Genomic DNA, 26,815 nt, shown 5'->3' on the forward strand with positions numbered 1-26,815 from the left:
TGACGTGCCGAGGCCCGCATAAATAATAATGAATCCTGATTTAATTCACCTGTTTGATTCCCATCGCTGCGCATTGGGAACACAGCTCTGGTTTTGATTAGAGAACTACTCTGTTTTAATCCCATTCAAGATGACATCCAGACAGTGAATTAACCATTTTAAACTTAATCAGCACGCTACAATATGTAGGCCTATCTGAAAACATTATAGATTAGAAATAAGCCGCAAGCTTTGCTGCCCGTCTGCCTGTGACTTGTAAACAAACAAACAAACGCTCAGAAACACACTCACTTCTTTCTGGTCTTTCTGTGTGGAGTTTGCATGTTCTCCCCGTGTCCCCTAGGGTAGGTACCCTCACAAAAAACATGCAGTAATCCTGGTCTCTATACTGCCTCCCCCTGGCCAGCCGGGGGGCCTGATGGAGAGGAAAGGAACAGGAATAACGTGTTCCTTCCACGGGCTATGTCCAACCAGGGAAACTCCCCCCTGTCAGGTGTAAAGGAGCAACTTGGACACTCAGGCATGAAGGAAGCATGAGTTCAAGTCCGTTGCTCTCCCCTTGTGCCCCATATATGGGGACTAGGTTGGTGGAGGGTGTGTAGAGCCCAGGATCACATTAGATGATTGACACAGGGGTGAAAAATGGGTTACAAAATCGTGGGATAAAAAAAATATATATATAAAAAAAAAAAAAAATCTTCACCTGTAACAACATGCCCAAATTAGGAATGCCACAGTAAATATGTTAAAGCATGACATGTTTAGTGGCTCTCTGTCCTCCCGGCTACTCTAAATTTAGAAAAGAAAGAATAATAATTAAAATAATACGATTAGGCCTGTAATGTCTTGTCTGGTCAGAAATGGGAAAATTCAACCTAAACGTTTGATATGTGCAATGATCTTGAGAAGCTCTGTTATGTTATGACTTAGTGAACATATTCTAAAGAGAGTTTTGACCACTTAGTTTTTACGTTTTCCTTTGCTGATGCAGGGTGCAGGGATATTAAAATTCCAGTCTGCCCAAAACAGCAGTCTCTCTCTCATAAATCTTTAATGGGGACGATGACAGCTGTTTTGATAAATTATTGTCTACATGAAAATCTTGTTCTCCTTGTCCTAAGCTGTTGCCAAAACTCATTTACACTGAGCGCTTCAAATATTTCAACTACACTGCACACAGTTTCACACTCATTAGTTTGGATGTGACATGACATATTAATGACATTACACTTCAGACTGTCTGGTTGCATTTTCAGGCATATCAGATGACCAGAAATCATGTTTTTTGTTTTATAGTGGTATTGTGCTGTGCATATCTCCAAAGCATTAATATAGAGTTGTACTACTCAAATCTGGTTTTCAGACCAACAACTCAGACGAGGATGAAGAGAATTAAAGGTGTAGTGAAATGACACACTTTTAGACCATATCCGTGGTCATCTGACATTATGGTCATACAATGGATGCAAATAAAATGGGCAAATTCTCATTTCTGTGTGTTTTTATATCAAAAGTCCATAACAATATTTGTTTAATTACTTCCTGAAAACGTGCTGAGGTATATTCCTCAGCCTAGTAGGAAAGTCTGTGAAAGATTTCACGTAAATTGCACGCTCCGTTCCCTTTTTTTAGGCTTTTTGTTCAAAACGGGCCAATCCTGCAAACTTTGAAAGCCAATGTGGAGCCAAATGTGGATGGAATATGAAATTTCAGACAGATCCGATGACTATAGAGATACTGTAACCCAGGTGTAAGAAAGAATAATGACTTGTTTTTATAAAAGCAGGGTATTTACCATTTTGAATGCACAAGGAGATAGAAACAGACGAGATAAAATCACTGTAGCCTACATGGTGGGACAGTCTTATCACTGTAGCCTACATGGTGGGGCAGTCTTATCACTGTAGTCTACATGGTGGGACAGTCTTATCACTGTAGCCTACATGGTGGGGCAGTCTTATCACTGTAGCCTACATGGTGGGGCAGTCTTATCACTGTAGTCTACATGGTGGGACAGTCTTATCACTGTAGCCTACATGGTGGGGCAGTCTTATCACTGTAGCCTACATGTTGGGGCAGTCTTATCACTGTAGTCTACATGGTGGGGCAGTCTTATCACTGTAGTCTACATGGTGGGGCAGTCTTATCACTGTAGCCTACATGGTGGGACAGTCTTATCACTGTAGCCTACATGGTGGGGCAGTCTTATCACTGTAGCCTACATGGTGGGGCAGTCTTATCACTGTAGTCTACATGGTGGGGCAGTCTTATCACTGTAGCCTACATGGTGGGACAGTCTTATCACTGTAGCCTACATGGTGGGACAGTCTTATCACTGTAGTCTACATGGTGGGACAGTCTTATCACTGTAGCCTACATGGTGGGACAGTCTTATCACTGTAGTCTACATGGTGGGACAGTCTTATCACTGTAGTCTACATGGTGGGACAGTCTTATCACTGTAGTCTACATGGTGGGGCAGTCTTATCACTGTAGCCTACATGGTGGGACAGTCTTATCACTGTAGCCTACATGGTGGGACAGTCTTATCACTGTAGCCTACATGGTGGGACAGTCTTATCACTGTAGCCTACATGGTGGGGCAGTCTTATCACTGTAGTCTACATGGTGGGACAGTCTTATCACTGTAGTCTACATGGTGGGACAGTCTTATCACTGTAGTCTACATGGTGGGGCAGTCTTATCACTGTAGTCTACATGGTGGGACAGTCTTATCACTGTAGCCTACATGGTGGGGCAGTCTTATCACTGTAGTCTACATGGTGGGACAGTCTTATCACTGTAGCCTACATGGTGGGACAGTCTTATCACTGTAGTCTACATGGTGGGACAGTCTTATCACTGTAGTCTACATGGTGGGACAGTCTTATCACTGTAGTCTACATGGTGGGGCAGTCTTATCACTGTAGCCTACATGGTGGGACAGTCTTATCACTGTAGCCTACATGGTGGGACAGTCTTATCACTGTAGCCTACATGGTGGGACAGTCTTATCACTGTAGTCTACATGGTGGGACAGTCTTATCACTGTAGTCTACATGGTGGGGCAGTCTTATCACTGTAGCCTACATGGTGGGACAGTCTTATCACTGTAGCCTACATGGTGGGACAGTCTTATCACTGTAGCCTACATGGTGGGGCAGTCTTATCACTGTAGCCTACATGGTGGGGCAGTCTTATCACTGTAGCCTACATGGTGGGGCAGTCTTATCACTGTAGCCTACATGGTGGGGCAGTCTTATCACTGTAGCCTACATGGTGGGGCAGTCTTATCACTGTAGCCTACATGGTGGGACAGTCTTATCACTGTAGCCTACATGGTGGGGCAGTCTTATCACTGTAGTCTACATGGTGGGACAGTCTTATCACTGTAGCCTACATGGTGGGACAGTCTTATCACTGTAGCCTACATGGTGGGACAGTCTTATCACTGTAGCCTACATGGTGGGACAGTCTTATCACTGTGAACTGGAGAATATGAGCAAGTTAGATGAAAGGCTTCAGGCCCTGATCATGTTTCTAACTTACCGTACATTGCATGTGTCGAAATTGGATATTGTTAAATCCGTTGTGCTCTCAAAAAAGGCAATAGGCCATGCAAGGCTGTCAGGCCTACCGGCGCCATCTTGGATGTGATGGCCTACATATTATTAGATCTGCATCAAGTGTATAAAGTCGGTGTTTGAGTGTTTAGTGAACAGTGCTAGTGCTCTTTCAGTTCGCCAAAATGGGATTTATTAAGCCTACTTGTGTGAAATACAACAATACAAGTAGGCTTCTCACCATAAACAAGGTCAGAATAAAGGGGATAAAATAGATAATGGACTAACGTAACGTTTCATCGCATTCCTCTCACTGCCGCCTCCTCTTCAGTGTGAATTATTTGTATCTCTCTCTCTAGCTATATATTATGGTATAACTATTCTCTCTCTCTCTCTCTCTCTCTCTCTCTCTCTATATATATATATATATATATATTATGGTATATAACTATTCTCTCTCTCTCTCTCTCTCTCTCTCTCTCTCTCTCTCTCTCTCTCTCTCTCTCTCGCTATATTATGGTATAACTATTGTCTCTCTCTCTCTCTCTCTCGCTATATTATGGTATATAACTATTCTCTCTCTCTCTCTCTCATATCTCACACGCGCCGTTATACGTTGGTGTTAGCGGGCCTGATTCATACTGCAGTAGATGGGCACAGGTTTCCTACCTGCTACCTTCATACTGCAGTAGATGGGCACAGGTTTCCTACCTGCTACCTTCATACTGCAGTAGATGGGCACAGGTTTCCTACCTGCTTGGTTCATACTGCAGTAGATGGGCACAGGTTTCCTACCTGCTTGGTTCATACTGCAGTAGATGGGCACAGGTTTCCTACCTGCTACCTTCATACTGCAGTAGATGGGCACAGGTTTCCTACCTGCTACCTTCATACTGCAGTAGATGGACACAGGTTTCCTACCTGCTACCTTCATACTGCAGTAGATGGGCACAGGTTTCCTACCTGCTACCTTCATACTGCAGTAGATGGGCACAGGTTTCCTACCTGCTTGGTTCATACTGCAGTAGATGGGCACAGGTTTCCTACCTGCTTGGTTCATACTGCAGTAGATGGGCACAGGTTTCCTACCTGCTTGGCTGCTGCATGCTGCTCCATCTGTCTGTCAGTGTCAAACAACCACGCAGTCATTTAATTATTTAATATCTCCGACAGTCATGCAGAGTTAAGCTCAGCCATACAGTATGTATGTATGTATGTAGGTGTCTAACAACAAACTAGCATGCTGCCTGCAACATAACACAGCTTTTTATTTACTGCAGAGAGAAGGTGACACATGTTTGCAGTTTGTTTGCCTGATGATCACTTGTCAGTCTTGTGGTGTAAACATTGCCAACGCGCATCGCCTCGCATTCTTTTAACTAGCCATGTTTTACACACACACACACACACACACACACACACACACACACACACACACACACACACACATGCACGCATGCACGCACACACACACACACACACACACACACACACACACACACACACACACACACACACACACACACACACACGGAAGCCTTGCTTGTCAGAGTAGAGAGTTCAGTCTTTGACTCTTTTACACATATTAGCAAAGAAAAGCAACGGAGATAAAATGTTATATTGGTTATTATTAAGATCTTAAGGTACATCTCAGAGTCTATATGTGCTATGATGATGATTGAACCTGCTGCGTTTTTGTACCCTTCTGTCCACGAGCGAAGACACTGAACGCTTAACTAACTGCTCCCCATGAGCAGGTTGGAGCTGTGTATCCTCCACCGTCTGTGTGTGAATGCAGACCGTTTTACCTTCGACTGACAGGCACGATAGGAATACCAATCATATAGAAACCCCTCTCCTAATTAGCACAGTTGACTTTGGTGGACCACCGTGCTTTTACAGTAAATGGTAAATGGTAAATGGTGCATTTATATAGCAAAGGCGCTTTACATAGATTGTGCATTACATTCACCCATTCATACACCGATTGCGGCAGAAGCCATGCAAGGTACCAACCAGCACATCGGGAGCAATTTGGGGTTCAGTGTCTAGCCCAAGGAATCTTCGACATGTAGACAGGAGGAGCCGGGATTCGAACCGCCGACCTATGGATCATTGGACGACCTGCTCTACCTCCTGAGCCACAGTCGCACAGTGTTTAAAGCATGGTGTGCTTTTACAGTGTTAAAGCATGGTGTGCTGGCCCAGGCCGTAGCGTAACGGTCTGGGCACCGGACTGGTAATCCAGTCGCAGTGTGCCGCGGGTTCGACTCCCGGACCCGACACGGCCTTTACTGCATGTCATCCCCCCATCTCTCTCCCGTTTCCTGTCAGCCTACTGTCTGTCCCTTCAAAAATCAATAAAAGGCGTAAGCCGCAAAAAAATATCTTAAAAAAAAAAAAAAAAAAGCATGGTGTGCTTTTACAGTGTTATAAAGCACGGTGAATGCCGAGTACATTGTCCTCAGGTAGCACAAGTAGCCAGATCACACACACTGTTGGTTGTTGGGGGACTAATTAAAGAAAAACCAACCCCCCTGCAGCTGGCCAGACGCAGTCATGCAGAGCGACACTTATGGAATACTTTTTTCGTTGTGTTTTGGGTCAATGTATTAATGTATGTTAGGTAGCCATGTAATAAGGGGGATAATATCTGTCTAGGTGGTCGTTGTCGGGATATAAATCACCTTCAGGGAGTGTAACCACCTCTGCTTCGCCTCGGTGATTAAACTCCCTGTGGGTGAATTATCTCCCGACAACGACCACCTAGCCAGATATGATCCCTTACATATAATAGAGTTCTATCCTTTATAACTCTATGCTGCACACGGGCGCAGGCCGCGCCCACCAGAATATTTAGAAGACGTCTGTAGAAGCGGCCCCCGGGTCTTAACGGGTGCATGCTGTCAATCCGTGTTTTTATACCTGCTGTTATATGATGCGTTTTATTTTGCTATAGTTTATGTTTTCCACATGAACAAAAAGCATTGCCATTATCATTGCAATTCTTGCATGTAGACGATAGAGTTGATTCTGAATCTGATTGTGAAATGAAATCCTTACATTTGGTTACATAATGTAACCAAACACAGAGTTAACCCATTTTGGGGCGGGAACCCCTTTTGGTGTTTCAAGCATTCTGTTATACTTTAGCTATTGGAAAATAGCAGATCTACAAGCTACGAACTTGTAGGTCTGCTATTGTTTGAAACATCGTAAAAAGAGCGAACGTTTTTTTTTCTTTTTCGACGTCAGGCCTAAATGGGTTAAAAGAACGCTGAGGATTTTACTATTCAGTGTCAGTACCAGAAACCAGCTGAAACCAGCAGTGCTTCTGCTTGCCTTATAAGTCCAACTGGTATCTCTCAGACTCAGCCGTCTCTATACTGGTGAACAGACATTCCTAACAGACTATCCCCTCCTGTGCACACAATGGGAGCACGCTTTCTGCTGCACTATGCCAGGCTTAGCTTCTGCTTCACACGCACGTGCGCGCGCACACACACACACACACACACACACACACACACACACACACACACACACACACACACACACACCTCTCCATCTCTCCCTCTGTCCTTTTGCCTTGGGCATTTCACTGTGGTTAACTTGAGGTTTTGCTGACTATATCCATCCTCAGTGGGGTTTTTTAAATTAGTCCCCCAACAACCAACAGTGTGTGTGATCCGGCTACCTGAGGACAATGCACTCAGCATTCACCGTGCTTTAATAACACTGTAAAAGCACACCATGCTTTAAACACTGTAAAAGCACGGTGGTCCACCAAAGTCAACTGTGCTAATTAAGAGGGGGGTTTCTATATGATTAGTATTCCTATCGTGCCTGTCAGTCGAAGGTAAAACGGTCTGCATTCACACACAGACGGTGGAGGATGCACAGCTCCAACCTGCTCATTGGGAGCAGTTAGGCGTTCAGTGTCTTGAATCGCTCATGGACACTTCAACAAGCAGCCAGGAGGAGACAGGGATTCAAACCAGGAACCTTAGGATTACAAGACGGCCGTTCTATCTGCGGTCTTCAGGTTCCCTTCATGTTTTTCAGAGGGTAACAAGACAACTCACCCCGTTTCTGTTTTCCTCCCAGAATTTTCCCCAGTGAGGGGTTGGTGGGAGAGGCTGGACAGCAGACGGCTGGACTTTGAATTTCTCTAACTATAAACTTTCATGACAGCAGACGGCCTAAGTACAAATATAATTTATGAAAAGCTACTACAGTGAAGTCAGTTCACAGAAGTTGTTGTAGGATATGTGGGGATTATCTGACTAGGTACCATTTGAGTGGGCAAAACCTTACATAATACTAAATAATACTAAATTGTTTTTGGGTCAATATAAGTAAAATAATAAAGCCTTTCCACAGGAGTATCTTTTTATATTTTTCCAAAAAGAATACAAACAGACAATAGCATAATTATTACAAAGTTATCCCCCTCACTGGTGAAAATTCCGGGAGGAAAAACGGGCCAGCACCGGGGTGAGTTGTCCAGTATTCTTTTAAGCAGCTTCCCATGGGACAATACACTCCGCTTGCACAGGTTGCTTAGGCCTAAAAAAAAAAACTTTGGTTTCCGATTGGCTGTCATTTTTGGGCTGAGTAGGTAGGGAATTTATTTTATTTTATTTTTTATTTTATTTTTTCGTGGGAAGGATGGGTAGCAAGGAATTTATTTTATTTTATTTTACTTATTTATTTTTTCGTGGGAAGGATGGGTAGCAAGGATTTAAAAAAAAATCCTACGGCAATGATGGATAGGCTTCTACATATTTCATATTTTGGCTATGTGAAATAACTGTGGCAGTTTTAATGGTTAATACAACTTTACATTGTTTTCATTACACAGTGACATATACCTGGAGTAGAGGCAGCAGGTTTAGAAAATAGGGTTGCTGATATTTTCTGCTGCCCTGCGGTTGGCTTTTGGCTTTTTTTTGGTGGCATTTTAATGTGCGGTGGCAGTGGCACCACAACACACACGCGACAGAAACACAACAATATCGGCGTGTGTTATTCAATGTGTGTTTGTGTTTCCCATTGAACCGGGTCTGCATGTCACGTTAAAACATGTTCCCCTAAATATTTCTGTCGGAGGCAGCACGGTTTAGTTGAGAGAGTTGCGACATCTCCGTTCACTGCTTATTCGTGGGGCTGCATGCGTCATTGATCAGTCCATTGTCGTCACTCTCTGTCTCTAAACGGCTCTAGTCTAGAGGCTGCGCTCCGCTCCCCGGTCAGAGCTGAGCAACATGGCGGCGCACAGCGCGCTGTGTTGACAGTGTTGTTACAAACGATAGTGGTTCTACAACTATTCCTACGTGGATTTAATTTTTTATAACGTAGGATGAGGTCGCGTGTCCCGATGGTCTCATCAAAGAGAATTTTAATGATCAAAGACCTTTTTGGTCTTGACTCGGTCGTATTCTGTTTTTTTTTGTTTTTTTTCACCAAATGCCAATAAAATAATATGAGTCGCGCATATTTAATAGAGTCGGTCGGCAACCGGAAACCAAAGTTTTTTTTTTTTAGGCCTTAGGTTATCCTATCAACAAAACACCAACCCCGGACCCCACCCACTGCTTTGGCGTTTTACTGCAGGGGAAATAGCCTAGGAAGGCCTAATTAATCAGCAGCACAAGCGTGGAATAAATGAGCCTTCAAGCTCATTTGCTGGGATTGAAGCACTTTTAGAATGGTTTAATATCCTCCACTTGTTCCAATCACTGGCTTCTCTCATCAGGACGTAAGACGCACTCCCTCTGCTTCGTGACACACTGGAAGTTGAAAGGTTCTGTGTTCAATATGTTTTAGAGTTTAACCACTTAATTTAAGCCCTATTTTACTTGATACAGATTGATTCTGTGAGCTTCAGCTATTTAGCCCATTTTGGGCGGGCACCCCTTTTGGTGTTAGCATTATATTATGCTTTAGCTATTGAAAAATAGCAGATCTACAAGCTCATAGCGCGCCACCGAGTGGCGCGCTACGAGCTTGTAGGTCTGCTATTTTTGAAAAATCGAAGAACCACTGACATAGAAACATAGCTTTTTCAGAAAACTGTCAGGATGTAGAAGACATTTTTAGAATCTGATTTCAGGTCAAAATGGGTTAAGCTGATCTACAAGCTCACAATCTGTATGATGTCGTTTGTAGATCAGCTATTTTAGTTATGTGTACACCTAATATTTTTGTAATGTTCACCTACCAGGCCAACGTTGGGAATGATGCCCCTCGGCTATGCAATACCTGTTAGTCAGAGTACTTAACCCCTTAATCCCCATCAACTCTAATGTGGGGAAAGCCTTCGCTAAGCTTGCCCAACGGCCGTGTCGCTATCTATCTAGCGCTACCAGCCTTATCCCTTGAACACCTGCACGGGATCCGGACGCAATTCCGACAGCCGTCGGTGCATTAGTCCGACATGACTACGATAGTCCGACTTACCAATAGTCCGACATACGTGGCCAGTTAAGACTCACCCATGGCTTCCGCGTGCGTTTAGGGTTAGGTTAGAATTTGGGGTATAGGGAGTACTGTTAGGAGTTAGGACCCTATCTTACTCAAAGGAAGCGCTGCGGTCTCTACGCCACCATGGAGATTATGCTTACAGCAGATCCAGACGCCAGAGAGGAGGAGGTGTACGACAGTGGATAGCCGGCTACTGAGAAGAGGCAGACGGCAGTTTGACCTCCCTCTGAGTAACACATGGTCACTGTGAGCCCCTGTATCACGTTTTTCAGCTAGACTTTGGCTGCACCCAAACATCCCTGACTGTTTATGTTGGTCGTCACACATTTCTCTCTGACAGAATCGAGCTGTCAGGGAGAAAAGCAAAGGCTCAGCGTGTACCCAAATGACAAGTGGTGCAGACAGCACAGTCTGAGAGGAAATCTATAATCCTGATGTGGAACTGTTACTGTATGTGCGAGTCTCAAGCCTTTTTCCCTACAGTACCTCAAGAGTTTGGTACAGTATTAACCTCATATGACAGGCTAGAGATTGAACCTAAATCCATCAACAATGTCTTTATGGGCCCAGGCGGTGGCGTAACCTGTCTGGGCACCCGATTGGTAATCCAGTCGCAGTGTGCCGCGGGTTCGACTCCCGAGCCCGACACGGCCTTTACTGCATGTCTTCCCCCCCATCTCTCTCCCGTTTCCTGTCAGCCTACTGTCTGTCCCTTAAAAAAACCAATAAAAAACGTAAGCCGCAAAAAGATATCTTTAAAAAACCAAAAAACAATGTCTTTACGAAAATTGTCCTTGCCAACAATTCCACATGTCCAGACGGTAGCTCTGCTTGTCTATGAAAAACATGGACAGATGGGTTTCTGGATGGATGTAGTAATCAGATGCACAGTGTTTTACTCCCAGATATATCTTTGTCTCTTTTAACTACAGAAGCACTGAGAAAACTGTTGTGCCTTTCTTCATCCTTTTTTTTCCAAACTTGACTACGGTAGTGGTGGTCTCAAAAACATAAGGGAAACTTTGACAGGAAAAGACTCGCTCACCGTATAGAAAATAGAAGTAAAACTCCTTAAACTGAGACTTAAAAAAATATCTTTAAGAGCAAGTTCTTTTTTTTTTTTTATAAGATATTTTTTTGCGGCTTACGCCTTTTATTGTTTTTTTGAAGGGACAGACAGTAGGCTGACAGGAAACGGGAGAGAGATGGGGGAAGACATGCAGTAAAGGCCGTGTCAGGCTCGGGAGTCGAACCCGCGGCACACTGCGACTGGATTACCAGTCGGGTGCCCAGACGGTTACGCCACCGCCTGGGCAAGAGCAAGTTCTTTGTCTGTGAAAATCATACAGCACTGACGAAGGTCTTAGGACCGAAACGTTTGCTTTTTAATTGCACTTTGAGCACAGAGCACTTTAGGAGCATGATAAAATAAAATAAAATATATTTTTCTCTATTTTCTATGCGGTGAGCGAGTCTTTTCCTGTCAAAGTTTCTCTTTTAACTTCATCCTGATTTTCATTTAAAATATGTATGCATAAAATGTGCTATTTTGTCTTTGGCAACCCAATGTTATGAGTTAGAATTCGGAGCACCTACAACTGGCGCAGCATTTCAACCACGAGACAGCAATGCCACTGGCAAGATGGCCGCTAGCAATAGTGCTTCAACTGCTGTGACTGAAACCACACTTTTGATGCTGGTGTATGAACTTGAGAAGCTAAAGAAAATAATATACAGCTTACTGGAGTGCTGCAGATACTGTATAGCTACAGTATAGAGAGTGTGCGTCTACAGATTGCACAAGGCAGACCATTATTAGACTCTGGCCCTACTATGCAACGTGAAATCCTGTGAATTCAACAATAGTTTCCTCAGATCTCGACAGATTTAGCCATGTCTCCTAAGGGTAAAAAGCAGGCGAACTGGAGATTCAACTCCAGGAGTATTTTGGCATCCAATGAAATCTGAAAATTCATCCCTGAAAAGATTACATTTTTCATACAAACCAATAAATCTAACTCTGTTTCCCCCCTCCTTAGTCAAACTTTTAAAACAGTATTGCGAGGACAGATTATTTAATAAAATGCCATGGTGTTGAAGCAAGGAAAACAAGGACAACAAGAGTTGATGGATGCGATTCTTCATGTGGACAGACAGTAGGCTACTCTACCTCCCCAAGCCCTGTGCTCCAAATAGAGAAATTAAAACTTCAAACTGAGTTTAATATCCTTTCCACCAACAAGGCAGACATTATTTTAAGCCGCACAAAAGGTACTTATTATGAATTTTGGGACAAGCCAGCCCGGCTGCATTGCAGTTGCAGCAAAGCTGCTGGATCTTTTAGGATTATCTTCTTTCTTTCTTTCTTTCTTTCTTTCTTTCTTTCTTTCTTTCTTTCTTTCTTTCTAGTTACTGTTTAACATAGCGTGACCTCACAGGAGCTGTTCATATGATGTACTGTATGACCTCACAGGAGCTGTTCATATGATGTAGTGATGTACTGTATGACCTCACAGGAGCTGTTCATATGATGTACTGCAGTGTCTCTCAACCTTTTTTGTCCCGGGGCACACTTTTCATAGCCTAAAAATCTCGGGGCACACCTAGATATATGGTGTGTGTATATACTGTATATATATATATATGAACCCAATATACTTTTAAAAACACACATGACAGCACTCGTCAAATTACTTTAAAGAGAAAGAAAAGGAAGAGACAGTGCCTCAGTTTCACCAATTTATTTTTGAAAACTCATACAAAATGTAGCACACACATGTTCAATTTGTCAATGCAAAGTAATACTTCTAAATAAATAAAAAGGAGTTGTAAAAACAAGAACAAAAATCTTTTGCCACAATACAATGGTCTTAAACTTGAGCACTTTTGTACAAAGAAAATCGTAAAAAACAATTGATAAAAAGAAAAGTAAATATTTTTGACAAGTTCTGTCTTAGTGTGAACCTTGAGCTTGTTTTCCTGAACAAAGAGTTTTTGTCCTGGCTGGATGATGGACAAACAGACACGGAGCTCTTCATTTTCAAGTCAGGCTTGAAAAGCTAAGCTCACAGGTAGGTTGTGGAAAAGGGGAGCAGCACTGCCATTGCGCTGGCTGTGATGGCTGGATATTCTTTCAAGTATCAAGAGACTTGCCTGCTTCGTTGTGTCTTTCTCCTTTTTTTCTTTCAAGCTCACGAAAAAGTGTTTGTCCTTCGTAGCGAGTTCATCATGATTGGTATGAAGGTGGCGCTTCAGTTTACTCGGAACCATGCGCTGTTTGCAAGCTTGAATCCACAAACTATACACAGCGGAATCGGGTACGTTTTATCCCCAGTAAACGTGAATCCACCCTATACAGTACATTGTACTGTATAGGGTGACCTCACAGGAGCTGTTCATATGATGTACTGTATAGGGTGACCTCACAGGAGCTGTTCATATGATGTACTGTATGACCTCACAGGAGCTGTTCATATGATGTAGTGATGTACTGTATGACCTCACAGGAGCTGTTCATATGATGTACTGTATAGGGTGACCTCACAGGAGCTGTTCATATGATGTACTGTATAGGGTGACCTCACAGGAGCTGTTCATATGATGTACTGTATGACCTCACAGGAGCTGTTCATATGATGTACTGTATGACCTCACAAGAGCTGTTCATATGATGTACTGTATGACCTCACAGGAGCTGTTCATATGATGTACTGTATGACCTCACAGGAGCTGTTCATATGATGTACTGTATGACCTCACAGGAGCTGTTCATATGATGTACTGTATGACCTCACAGGAGCTGTTCATATGATGTTCTGTGTAGGGTGACCTCACAGGAGCTGTTCATATGACCTCACAGGAGCTGTTCTTATGATGTACTGTATAGTACTGTACAGTACTGTATAGTACTGTACAGTACTGTATAGTACTGTTCATATGATGTACTGTATAGTACTGTACAGTACTGTATAGTACTTTTCATATGATGTACTGTACAGTACTGTATAGTACTGTTCATATGATGTACTGTATAGTACTGTACAGTACTGTATAGTACTGTTCATATGATGTACTGTATAGTACTGTATAGTACTGTATAGTACTGTATAGTACTGTATAGTACTGTATAGTACTGTATAGTACTTTTCATATGATGTACTGTACAGTACTGTATAGTACTTTTCATATGATGTACTGTATAGTACTGTATAGTACTGTATAGTACTGTTCATATGATGTACTGTATAGTACTGTATAGTACTGTTCATATGATGTACTGTATAGTACTGTATAGTACTGTTCATATGATGTACTGTATAGTACTGTACAGTACTGTATAGTACTGTTCATATGATGTACTGTATAGTACTGTATAGTACTGTATAGTACTGTATAGTACTGTATAGTACTGTATAGTACTTTTCATATGATGTACTGTACAGTACTGTATAGTACTTTTCATATGATGTACTGTATAGTACTGTATAGTACTGTTCATATGATGTACTGTATAGTACTGTACAGTACTGTATAGTACTGTTCATATGATGTACTGTATAGTACTGTATAGTACTGTATAGTACTGTATAGTACTGTATAGTACTGTTCATATGATGTACTGTATAGTACTGTATAGTACTGTTCATATGATGTACTGTATAGTACTGTTCATATGATGTACTGTATAGTACTGTTCATATGATGTACTGTATAGTACTGTATAGTACTGTTCATATGATGTACTGTATAGTACTGTATAGTACTGTTCATATGATGTACTGTATAGTACTGTTCATATGATGTACTGTATAGTACTGTTCATATGATGTACTGTATAGTACTGTATAGTACTGTATAGTACTGTATAGTACTGTATAGTACTGTTCATATGATGTACTGTATAGTACTGTATAGTACTGTTCATATGATGTACTGTATAGTACTGTTCATATGATGTACTGTATAGTACTGTTCATATGATGTACTGTATAGTACTGTTCATATGATGTACTGTATAGTACTGTATAGTACTGTTCATATGATGTACTGTATAGTACTGTATAGTACTGTTCATATGATGTACTGTATAGTACTGTTCATATGATGTACTGTATAGTACTGTTCATATGATGTACTGTATAGTACTGTATAGTACTGTTCATATGATGTACTGTATAGTACTGTACAGTACTGTATAGTACTGTTCATATGATGTACTGTACAGTACTGTATAGTACTGTACAGTACATCATACTGTACATCATATGATACTGTATTAGGGTTTGCTCAAGTTAACTTGGTGACATAATCTAAAAACGAGGTTCAGAGAGTCAGGACATCTGGGGATGCACAGGTTATTTTGTCTTATATTATTCTATCCTATATTATCGTACCTTACTGTACCTTACCTAACCAGCTCAGTAGACTTGTGGTTAGAGTGTCCGCCCTGAGACTGGGAGGTTGGGGTTCGATCCCCGGCCGGGTCATACCAAAGACTGTAAAAATGGGACCCAGTGCCTCCCTGCTTGACACTCAGCATCAAGGGTTGGATTGGGGGTAAGTCCCTGCGACATACTAGCGTCATGTCCAGGGGGTGTACTTGTACATCAAGCTGCCTCACGCTACAGAAACAGGAGATAGGCTCCTGCCCCTATGGGCCTCATGGCTACAGAAACAGGAGATAGGCTCCTGCCCCTATGGGCCTCATGGCTACAGAAACAGGAGATAGGCTCCTGCCCCTATGGGCCTCATGGCTACAGAAACAGGAGATAGGCTCCTGCCCCTATGGGCCTCATGGCTACAGAAACAGGAGATAGGCTCCTGCCCCTATGGGCCTCATGGCTACAGAAACAGGAGATAGGCTCCTGCCCCTATGGGCCTCATGGCTACAGAAACAGGAGATAGGCTCCTGCCCCTATGGGCCTCATGGCTACAGAAACAGGAGATAGGCTCCTGCCCTATGGGCCTCATGGCTCGGCAAGGCTACTACTGTACCTTATAATTGTCATTAGTCTTGAGCATGATAGACTAACATTATAGCCTACTGCTAGCACATTTGTTCTGCACGACATGCCCAAATAAATATGCCGCTGTGATAGTGAGGGAATGCACACATGCATGCACACGCACGGACGCACACACAAAGATCTGTAATGTGATTAATATAATAATGTCCTGAAATTAAATGAAAAAAGGGTTGTAGTCTGACGGTGATGTTGACTAACACTGCTTTGATCAGATCAGCCAGTCTGGCTATCAAATGATAAGTCAAAGCTGATGTCATTGTGTGCACTGTGGTATTTTAATTGGGGCTCACACAGAGATTAGCCTATATACAAGCGCAAAATTGTTCCAGCAGTGTTGCTGTTCAGAAATATCACACTGAAATTACAGCTTTATGCTATATAATATCACACTGTAAGACATCAGTGTGTCAGCTTAATGTTGAACTTTGGTGGACCCTTGGGTTGTATTAGCTACGTCAGCATGATATTTACTGTACATGTAAGTTCAAATAATGTTGAGCATCTTTATCTGCTGCTTCTGAATGTATACAGTATAGTCCATGTAGCCTCATTTATATTGCCATAAATGCTAGGTTACATGTGCGCCATACCACCTTCAGCAGGAAATATAGGGGTGTGTGTGTGTGTGTGTGTGTGTGTGTGTGTGTGTGTGTGTGTGTGTGTGTGTGTGTGTGTGTGTGTGTGTGTGTGTGTGTGTGTGTGTGTGTGTGTGTGTGTGTGTGTGTGTGTGTGTGTGTGTGTGTGTGTGTTGTACAGTACACACACACACACCCCTATATTTCCTGCTGAAGGAAACACACACACACACACACACACACACACACACACACACACACACCCTTACTGTACATTGATCACAGATGGATTATAACAATCAGAACCATAACATTGTATGTCTGAGTTATATTAAAGAACTAAGAGCAATAAAGGTCCTGTACCTGCATCAGTAATTAATTCTTTATACTGTAACCGAAAGGAAAACACAAAACTGTTGCCTTTGAAGTTAAATTGCAATATTCTTATGACTTAAAACTTGATCAACCAAAATAATAATTCAAACTCGGATTTCTTTAAGTCCCGCAATGCAAAGTTCCTTTAAATGTCTCCAATGAGTCAAGTATGAAAAAGTAATAAAACCAAAGATTTTAGATCTTCATCCATAGTCATCAAATAAAAAGGCAATGCATTGCTCAAAAAGGAAAATAATATTACTCACCCAACCTTAAATCAGGAGGCCACAACTAATTCCTCTTTGTCCAAAGCTCTGAAGGGATTCAGATCTAAAAGGCTAAACCCTCAGAAATGTTCCTTGACCAAGACCACTACTCTGTGGTTTATCAATGTCTGCTTAGTATTGGGTTTAAAAGAGTCTCTCACAAACCACCACCAAACAATCTGTTTGATACTAATATGGAGCCCCAGCCACCTCGCTTCATGTACTTTTATAGCTGTTCCTGGTACCTCACTTCCTGCTAACATGCTTTTCCCCACAGCTCCTTTTAAATATATTTTTTATCCCACGATTTTGTAACCCATTTTTCACCCCTGTGTCAATCATCTAATGTGATCCTGGGCTCTACACACCCTCCACCAACCTAGTCCCCATATATGGGGGACATTGGGGAGAGCAACGGACTTAAACTCATGCTTCCTTCATGCCTGAGTGTCCAAGTTGCTCCTTTACACCTGACTGGGGGGAGTTTCCCTGGTTGGACGTAGCGCGTGGAAGGAACACGTTATTCCAACCAGTTCCTTTCCCCTCCATCAGGCGCCCCGGCTGGCCAGGGGGAGGCAGTTTAGAGACTGTTGTGTGTAAAAGAGTGACACGCACACACGATTGAACCAGAAACAACACTGCTTTACTTAGTCTCATGTCTCAGTACAGAACAGACTTCCTTGTTATTTCCCGCGCTGTGTATTACCAAGCATCCCATAATAACCAGTCTCTTAAAGGCATCTCAACCATTATATAACACAGCGTCCATATTATTAGAACATAACATTTTCCCCCCCCTCAAAAGAACAAACGGCATAATCCTCCCCCCCAACTGAAAACCAACCAAAACAGTCTTTCTTTTTTTTTTTTTTTTTAACTGAAAGCATCATCAAAATGGCAGAACAACAATAGGAATGCAAAATGTACTAGGCAAGAGTCAGTTATGAAAACACTGGCAAACTAAGCATGGTAACTTGTGACATAGTCCTGCAAGGCAGCAGGGCGAACCCTGACCCGAACTGGCCTCGGTTCCGGCGCTGCGGGAGGAGGGACAGGGACAGGGGGTGGAACGGGGACTGGAGGTGGGCCAGGATCAGCGCCCATGGCGTAGGGAAATGGTGACGGGGTTGGTGCTGTGGCCGTGTGCCCGGAGAGGGGTGCCGGGACTTTTTTCAGCCTACCAGCATGCCACCGTGAGCCGTCATCGAGCAGGAACGTGGCAGGGCCCAGACGGCGTCTGACCTGTCTAGGCTGGGACCAGAATGAGGCCATCTTGTTGTGTCGTTGCGGCCGTCGAGTCCTGACCCAGTCGGAGACTTGAAGAGATGGTGGCTTCGCCCTGCGTTTCTTGTCCACCCTCTCCTTCGTCACCCGCTGCCGTGCGGCAACAGTCTCCCGGACCTTGGCCAGGGAGGGCCTGGGAAAGTTTCCATGTGGTGTCCGGAGCCTGTGCAGTGGCAGTTCCAAGTCTCGGCCGAGCATCAGAAACGCTGGTGACACTCCAGTGGTGGAGTGTTGGCTTGCTCTGTAGTGCAACAAAGTCTGATTGAGTGCCTCTTCGAATACACAGCCTTGGGTCAGGTGTGCACGGATCCCGTTCTTCAGTGTTGCGTTGAAACGCTCTACTCCACCATTGGCCTGTGGGTGGTAGAAAGCGGTTCGGATGTGTTTGACACCCCTGCTGGCAAGAAAGTCAGAGAACTCTGCAGATGTCATCTGAGGCCCGTTATCAGTTGTTATGGCCCGAGGCACACCCCAGCGTCCAAAGAGGCCATCCAGTACCCGAATCATGGCGTGCGACGTCACTGTCCCCACCGGCACCACCTCCGGCCACTTGGAGTGGAGATCATAGATGACCACCAGGAAGCGCTGGTGGTGAGGAACACCACGGCCATGGATTTCCCCACAGATGTCCAGCTGTACATGTTCCCAGGGGCGGGAAGGCCAGGGGAGCGGCTGTAGGGGAGGGGTCGAGGGTGGTCCGGTTTTCCCACTGAGGAGGCAAGCTGAGCAGTCCTGGACCAGATGCTCTATATCCCGGTCGATGGCCGGCCACCACACGAGCTCACGGCACCGTTGCTTGAGTTTCACAATTCCCAAGTGACCTTCATGTGCCATCGACAGCACACGAGCACGTAGAGTGCTTGGGATAACTGTGCAGAGCCCCCTTGAGACACACGTGTCTGCCCAGCAGGAGAGCTCGTCCTTCACTCTAGAAAATGGCTTAAACTCCTCAGGAACGCGGGGCGGCCAGCCATTCCTGATGTACGTGCACAGCCTGGACAGTATCGGATCCCTGTCCGATTCAGTTTTCAGTTCCTCCAGTGTGATTACCGGCTCCAACGGTGCATAGAGCGCTTGGATGAGAGCCGGTTCTTCGTCGTATGAAGGGACAGAAGGAGTCGGGGCTGGGATGGAGCGAGAAAGGAGGTCTGCCACCACGTTGTCCCTGCCTGGTGTGAAGATGAGGTCATAATGGTACTGTCGGAGACGTTCCGCCCAACGATGGAGCCGGAGAGGCTTGTGACCCGAACCCGACGTCGAGAGTACAGTTGTGAGGGCCTGGTGGTCTGTCCTGATTGCGAAATGACGGCCATAGAGATACATGTGCCATCGTTCACATGCCCACACACAGGCCAAAGCCTCACGTTCGCCCACAGAGTACCGCTGTTCTGTGGGTGTCAGGGCCCGAGATGCAAAGGCAATTGGCCTCTCCACACCATCGTGAATCTGAGACAGGACGGCTCCAACTGCAGCGGCGGAGGCGTCGCAGGTGACGAAGGTGGGGCTGGGGAGGCTGAAATGGGCGAGGACCGGTGGTGAAGTTAACTGTGTTTTCAGCATGGAAAAGGACTCAACGCACTGCGGTGACCAGACCCAGGGCTCCTCCTTCTTCAGGAGTCGGCGGAGAGGTGCTGTCGTGTGCGAGTAGTTGGGCAGGAAACGCAAATAATAAGCGGTCATCCCCAGGAACGAGGCGACCTGCGTGGTGGAGGTCGGTTCTGGGATGCGCTGTATTGCCTCGACGTTGGAAGAGAGAGGTGCAATGCCCTCGGCTGAGAGGTGGAACCCAATGAAGTCTACAGTCGGCACTGAGAAGAGACATTTCTCGCTGTTCAGGGTCACGTGATGCTTGGTGAGAGCCTCAAACACTCTGTGTAGACGGGCATCGTGGGTGGCTTGGTCTTCCCCGTGCACCACGATGTCATCGAGATAAAAAACTGTCCCTGGAACCCCAGCGAGAATCGTGGACATGACCTTTTGGAAGCAGCTGGGGGCAGAGCTGAGACCAAAGGGCATGCGTGTGTACCTGAAAACCCCAGCGTGTGTCACAAATGCTGTCAGGTCCCGGCTGGCTGGGTGAAGGGGAACTTGCAGGTAGCCCTGGCGCAAATCCAACTTTGAGAAGACCGTTGAGCCATGGAAGAGAGTGGTGAGCTCCTCAGCTGTGGGTAGAGGGTATTTGTCTGGGATGACAGCTTTGTTGACCTGTCGTAGATCCACACAGACCCGGAGACCACCTGATTTTTTCTGTGCGACAACCAGGTTTGAGATCCAAGGCGCTGCATTAATTGACTCAATGATGCCCTCCTCCAGCAGGGAGGTGAGCTCGGCGGTGACACCCTCTCGGAAGGCGAGTGGCAGGCGCCTGAGGGGCTGAATAACTGGTTTCACCGCAGGGTCAACTAGGGGCCGGTGAGCGAATGCTGCCAAGCAGCCCAGGCCGTCAAACAGCGCTGGCCACTGCTGGTGAGTCGTCGGGGAGACATGCAGTATAGCCCTTCCACTATTGTCCATTAGAGAGAAGCCCAATTTGATGAAGAGATCCAGGCCAAGGAGGTTGGTTCCCCGCTGTGCAACATGAAAGGGGAAAGAGGGAATGTGTGTCGTACCATAGCGGACAGGCAGGTCAAGGGTGCCCACCATCTCAATGGCAGAATTTGCATACCCCCGCAAGCTTGTGGACGGGGGTCCTAGCGGCATGTGGGAAAACAATTTCCTGTATGTGTCCAGATTCAGGAGCGACGCTGCGGCCGCAGTATCCAGGATGAGTGGTAGATCAACCTCCCCCAGCCGTACTGTGCAGGTCTTGAATGACACATGTGTGGAACGGATGTTACTAATTTCTGTGTATCCAGAACCAGACTGGGGAAACCTGTGCTGCTGTGACACATTGCTTGGAGCCGAACGACAAACTTTAGCAAAATGATTCAGTTTAGAACAGTTTCTGCAAGCCTGTCCACGGGCAGGACACTGTGATGCCCTAGTTGCATGGGAATTAGATCCACAATTGGCGCAATTGCGTCTGGGGGCCACACTGGGGCGCTGTCTACTCATATGTTGCACAGGCAGGCTGCCGTCGTCAGTGGCCCATGTAGTGGGCGGGGAAACCTGTGATGACAGGTCCGTATGCTGCAGTTGTTGTGCGAGCGTTGTGTGTTGATAATGAGCAGCAGGGCTGGCGGTGGCTAGCAGACTAGAGCATTCTAGAGCAGATTCAACTTGCAACGCTATTTTGATTGCATCAGTCAGTGTCAAATCGTCTGGTTCCATTAATAGTTTCTCTCGTGTTTTGTCACATGACGTGCCTTCTATCAGCTGGTCTCTGATCATTTGGTCATGCAACGCTCCATATTCACAGGCTCGTGTCAGCTCACGTAGATCAGCCACAAAAGACTGTATGGACTCACCGGGTCGTTGGTGACGCTTTCTGAGTCTGTAGCGCCGTATTAGGACACGTTGTTTTCCAGAGAAATGATCCGTCAGCAGCTTGACTGTATCGGCGAATGTTGTAGCCGATCCGATCGCTCCAAGGACTCGCTGGCCCTCGGTACCGAGGCAGTGAACGAGGAGAGCAGTCTTCCGCTTGTCGGGAAGCTCCGCGTCGGAGAATCCGAGAGCATCAATATAGGCATTAAAACCTGTCAGCCAACGTGTCCATGGCACCGCGGGTTCCCCGGGCACCGCGAGAAACACTTCGGGTGGGGGAAGGCTAAATCCAGCCATTCTCGTCGCCAAATGTTGTGTGTAAAAGAGTGACACGCACACACGATTGAACCAGAAACAACACTGCTTTACTTAGTCTCATGTCTCAGTACAGAACAGACTTCCTTGTTATTTCCCGCGCTGTGTATTACCAAGCATCCCATAATAACCAGTCTCTTAAAGGCATCTCAACCATTATATAACACAGCGTCCATATTATTAGAACATAACAGAGACCTTACTGCATGTTTTTTGTGAGGGTACCTACCCTAGGGGACACAGGGAGAACATGCAAACTCCACACAGAAAGGCCCCCCACAGCTCCTGTGGCAGTTCAGCCTGCCACTGAGACTGAATGGCTAAAGTTTAAATTATTAGTTATTGTGTATGTTGCAGAGAATTATATTATTTTGGGCTGTGTATGTATATGGGTTGATGCTTGATTGCTAATTGCTTGTTGTCTCCATAGTAGGGAGCAACCATCAGCTGAGCAACCAAAATACTTTTGTTTTGGTGAATAAAGACGAACAGCATCTCTGCATCAAGGACTGCCTGGAGGTTATTTATATATTTTCCCATTTTCATACTACCCACACTAGGCAAGTGTGGCAGCTCCCCCTATGCTCAATCCTTGTCAACAGAAACTGAATGACACATTCTTCAACTACACAAAACAAAACATCTTTTCAGTACACAACATTTCGGAGTTAAATATTCAACCATATTTAATCAATATATTCCCTTGTTATCACCCAGTATGTTATGTTTCATCTTCTTTTAATACTCATACCAGGACAGATACATTTCTTTACACATTTATCTGGCAGTGTTATAATAAGATAAGCGTAATAGAGTGTCTTCTAGGTGAAAGAGCATGCCACTGATTGAGAACAGTATTTCCACCTGTGCTGATTAGCATAAGATCCCCTGCAGCCTGTTGTAGCCTCTGATTGTGCTCTGGTCCATAGCTTTCTACTGCTTCTACGATTCTGCCCTGCGCAGTAAGGCTATGGGACTTTCCGTTTTAAATCTCAAATCGAAATCAGACCAGCCTCTCCTCTTTGGCGTAAATAAAAATAACGTTTTTGCTACTCACCAAAACAAAGGCGGGTTGTGTCAGAAAGCCTACTTTCCTTAGTGGACGCACTCTGAGCCCCCCCACCACACGTATAAACTGTACTTTTTGGCCAGAAAGGGAATTTTTTTTTCCACCGGAGGAAAAATATTCTCTATGAGGCAGTTCTCTGGGCAATATCAGTAGAGGGCGCAGCTGCCGCAGCGGAGTAACTAAAAATAAAAAAAAATCCGGTGGAAACAAAATCCCCTTTTGGCCAAAAAGTACAGTTTATACGTGTGGGGGGCTCAGAGTGCGTCCACTAAGGAAAGTAGGCTTTCTAATGACACAACTCGCCTTTGTTTTGGTGAGTAGCAAAAACGTTCTTTTTATTTACGCCAAAGAGGAGAGGCTGGTCTGCATTCATGCGAGCGGCGGAAGTTGAGAGTAACATAGCTCTAAATGAAACGCATTAGACCAGAGCTACCTCTGAGTGTGCTGTGTGTTCAGTTCTGCTTGGAGAGAGTCACCAAGTAAAGACCTGTGTTTGAATGCTCACCAAGTGTGGTTATTTAGAGTCCCAGAATATTACAGTGGCGACGAGGATGTTTTTGAACGTCTCTGCGTGAAAGACTTGTTTAAATCCTGTACGCTGGTCGTATAAAGGACATTGTTTTTTGTTAAGGAACCAGCTAAAAAAAAAAAAATCTCCTGCACGTTGCCATGGCTAGACGCATCCGTCGTTACAATAAGATAAGACTTGTACTGGTCCCGTGAGGGAAATGCAGTAACAAAAGGCAGCACAGCAGTTAAGATACAGTTGCAGGGCAAGAAAAACACTGCAGATACAGTAGGGTAGAAGAGATCACACTATTAAGAAACACCATCAATAATGAACAAAATATACAACAATATATGAATATACACACACACACACACACACACACACACACACACACACACACACACACACACACACACACACACACAATAGTGCATGCATTCATAGAGAGGACTGACCATATTTGGACTTAGTAGGCCTAATTCATGTCCAGACCAAAAATCCAAGGTACCTGTAAGCGCCATTTGGGTCTCCTAATTGTGGCCAATGATGTCCACTGAGGGGTGTGGTCAATGTGAATGTTGGAAGGGTATTTAATCAGATCTCAATCAAGCAGCAGGTGTTGCTGACATGCAGAGGCAAACAGTTTTTAGACTGTGTTTGGAGGGCTCATTGTCTACCGGTATATTCTTTTGACTTATATGTTTATTTATATGTAAAAGTATAGGGCTTTGGCAGCTAATAAATATACTTCAACTGAATGGACATGTTTGGACATCACTTTCTGGAGCACACGTCATAACATCAATCCTGGCTGTTGGCAACCAGTAACGCCTAATAATGGGGTTTAGGCGCTACAGTACCCAAATCAACAACAAATGTGCACGGTGATCTTTTGTGCTCATGTAGTCATTGTAGTGTGGACAATTAACTACTGTAACTGCACTTAATGATCTATTAGAGAATGTGACATTTGCTCTAGTCTGTTGTTTTCTTCATGCTAACAATTCAAATTCAATCTACGTCTGTGATCACTGATCAGTGTGAGTGTACCTCATTCATTTTTAACGCATGGCCAATGAAACAAAAACAAAACCACCTGCTATTTAGGGAGATTGTCTTTGCCAGTTCATGTTTTATTTAGAGGAGAGTTGAAAACCTGAGAGTAGACACCACAGGTCTGCTTGGACTGGTTGGAATCCAACCAGTCAATTACGCTGGCGCATAGCAACACCTAAATGAAACGCACCCACAATTAATGTTTTTAGTTTCAGCTGTGTTTACCTGTCAAAACTGCTGTGAAAATGATCTGTGGAACATTTCATAGCATAGCAAAGCAAAGCAAAGGTAACATGTTTACCCTGGGTAACTGGACTAAGGAAAGGAAAGGTACTATGTTTACCCAGGGTAACTGGACTAAGGAAAGGAAAGTTACCATGTTTACCCAGGGTAACTGGACTAAGCAAAGGAAAGGCACTATGTTTACCCAGGCCAGGGTAACTGGACTAAGGAAAGCAAAGTTACCATGTTTACCCAGGGTAACTGGACTAAGCAAAGCAAAGGTACTATGTTTACCCAGGGTAACTGGACTAAGCTCAAGAACTTGTTTACAGCCAGGCCCTGCTCATAGAACATTTCATGGTAGGGGTTCAATGCCTTGCTCAAGGGCACTTCAGCGGTGGTAATTTTAACGTGCTGGTCCGGGGATACGAACTAGCGACCTTCCGATATCAAGACCGCTCCGCAAACCGTTCGGCCACCGCTGCCCCCCGTTAGCACCTAATCAACTGTACTAACATTGTATTAGCTGCATCTGTGTTTAGTACCCTGTTGGACCTTTCCTTGACACATTTTTAAAAACGGTCCATTATGTGCTCAATGCACTACCAGAGTCAGTGCTCAATGCACTGCAGAGTCAGATACCAGCATGCTCCTCACCTGGTCCATTATGTGTTCAATGCACTGCAGAGTCAGATACCAGCATGCTCCTCACCTGGTCCATTATGTGTTCAATGCACTGCAGAGTCAGATACCAGCATGCTCCTCACCTGGTCCATTATGTGTTCAATGCACTGCAGAGTCAGATACCAGCATGCTCCTCACCTGGTCCATTATGTGTTCAATGCACTGCAGAGTCAGATACCAGCATGCTCCTCACCTGCAAACATACACCCATGCTGAACTGTGCCACCAAAGAATGATCTCGTCAGACTTCTTTGCTTGATTGGCCACTGGCACATTCCTTATTTTGCAGAGAATAAGAAAATATTATTTAGCACAGAGATGTTATATGTTATAAATAGGTGTTATCTGTTCTCACAATATTCAACAATATTCAAAAATCTCACAATATGTTTTTGTCTTCTTGTCTTCTCCTACAGAGACTCCAGGGAGGGGAGAAAACGATCCGGTTGAGACGTCATTCTCGGACTCGTCCCTGTTTGCCCACTGGGGCCAGGAGTTGGGCCCGGACAACCGGAGGATAGCGCTGAAGTTGTTCCAGTACTACGGTTACAACAGCTACCTGAGTGACCGCCTGTCTCTGGACCGGACCATCCCGGACCTCAGACCTGATGGGTAAGATTACAGGTAGAGTGCTGCTCAAAAACATACAAATAAACTAGGTATTATTTGTATTCATTTTAGCAGCAGCACTTATCCCTGTGTTCACTGTATAAATATATAGATCAATGAAATCAAGTTGATTGATTGTGTGACCGAGGCCAAGTATGGGGGTCTGGTCGGGGATAGTGCCGAGGGTATTCTACCTTCCGAGATACGGAAGGGACAGATATGAATTCCCTTGAGCGCAAGCTGTTCTTGGTGTCCGGCGGTCGGTAGCGAGATCTTGGTATGGAGTCCTAGGTCTGCTTTCTGATCTCGGTTATTCTTAGCTCAAATCAGTCTTAGCTTGCGTAGGCA

The 26,815-nt window shown here is 44.7% G+C and overlaps 1 protein-coding gene across 1 annotated transcript in view; it reads left to right on the top strand.

Moving 5' to 3' along the window:
* The window catches only part of galnt18b (UDP-N-acetyl-alpha-D-galactosamine:polypeptide N-acetylgalactosaminyltransferase 18b), a 122,473-nt gene that overhangs the window by 40,825 nt on the left and 54,833 nt on the right, over positions 1-26,815 (top strand). Inside the window, exon 2 of the mRNA XM_083759937.1 lies at positions 26,275-26,470. Coding sequence (XP_083616063.1) covers positions 26,275-26,470 — 196 coding nt within the window. The remainder of the gene's footprint in view (positions 1-26,274; positions 26,471-26,815) is intronic.

The sequence above is a fragment of the Protomyctophum parallelum genome, assembly GCF_964188405.1.
Source record: "Protomyctophum parallelum genome assembly, chromosome: 2".
NCBI classification, from domain to species: domain Eukaryota; kingdom Metazoa; phylum Chordata; class Actinopteri; order Myctophiformes; family Myctophidae; genus Protomyctophum; species Protomyctophum parallelum.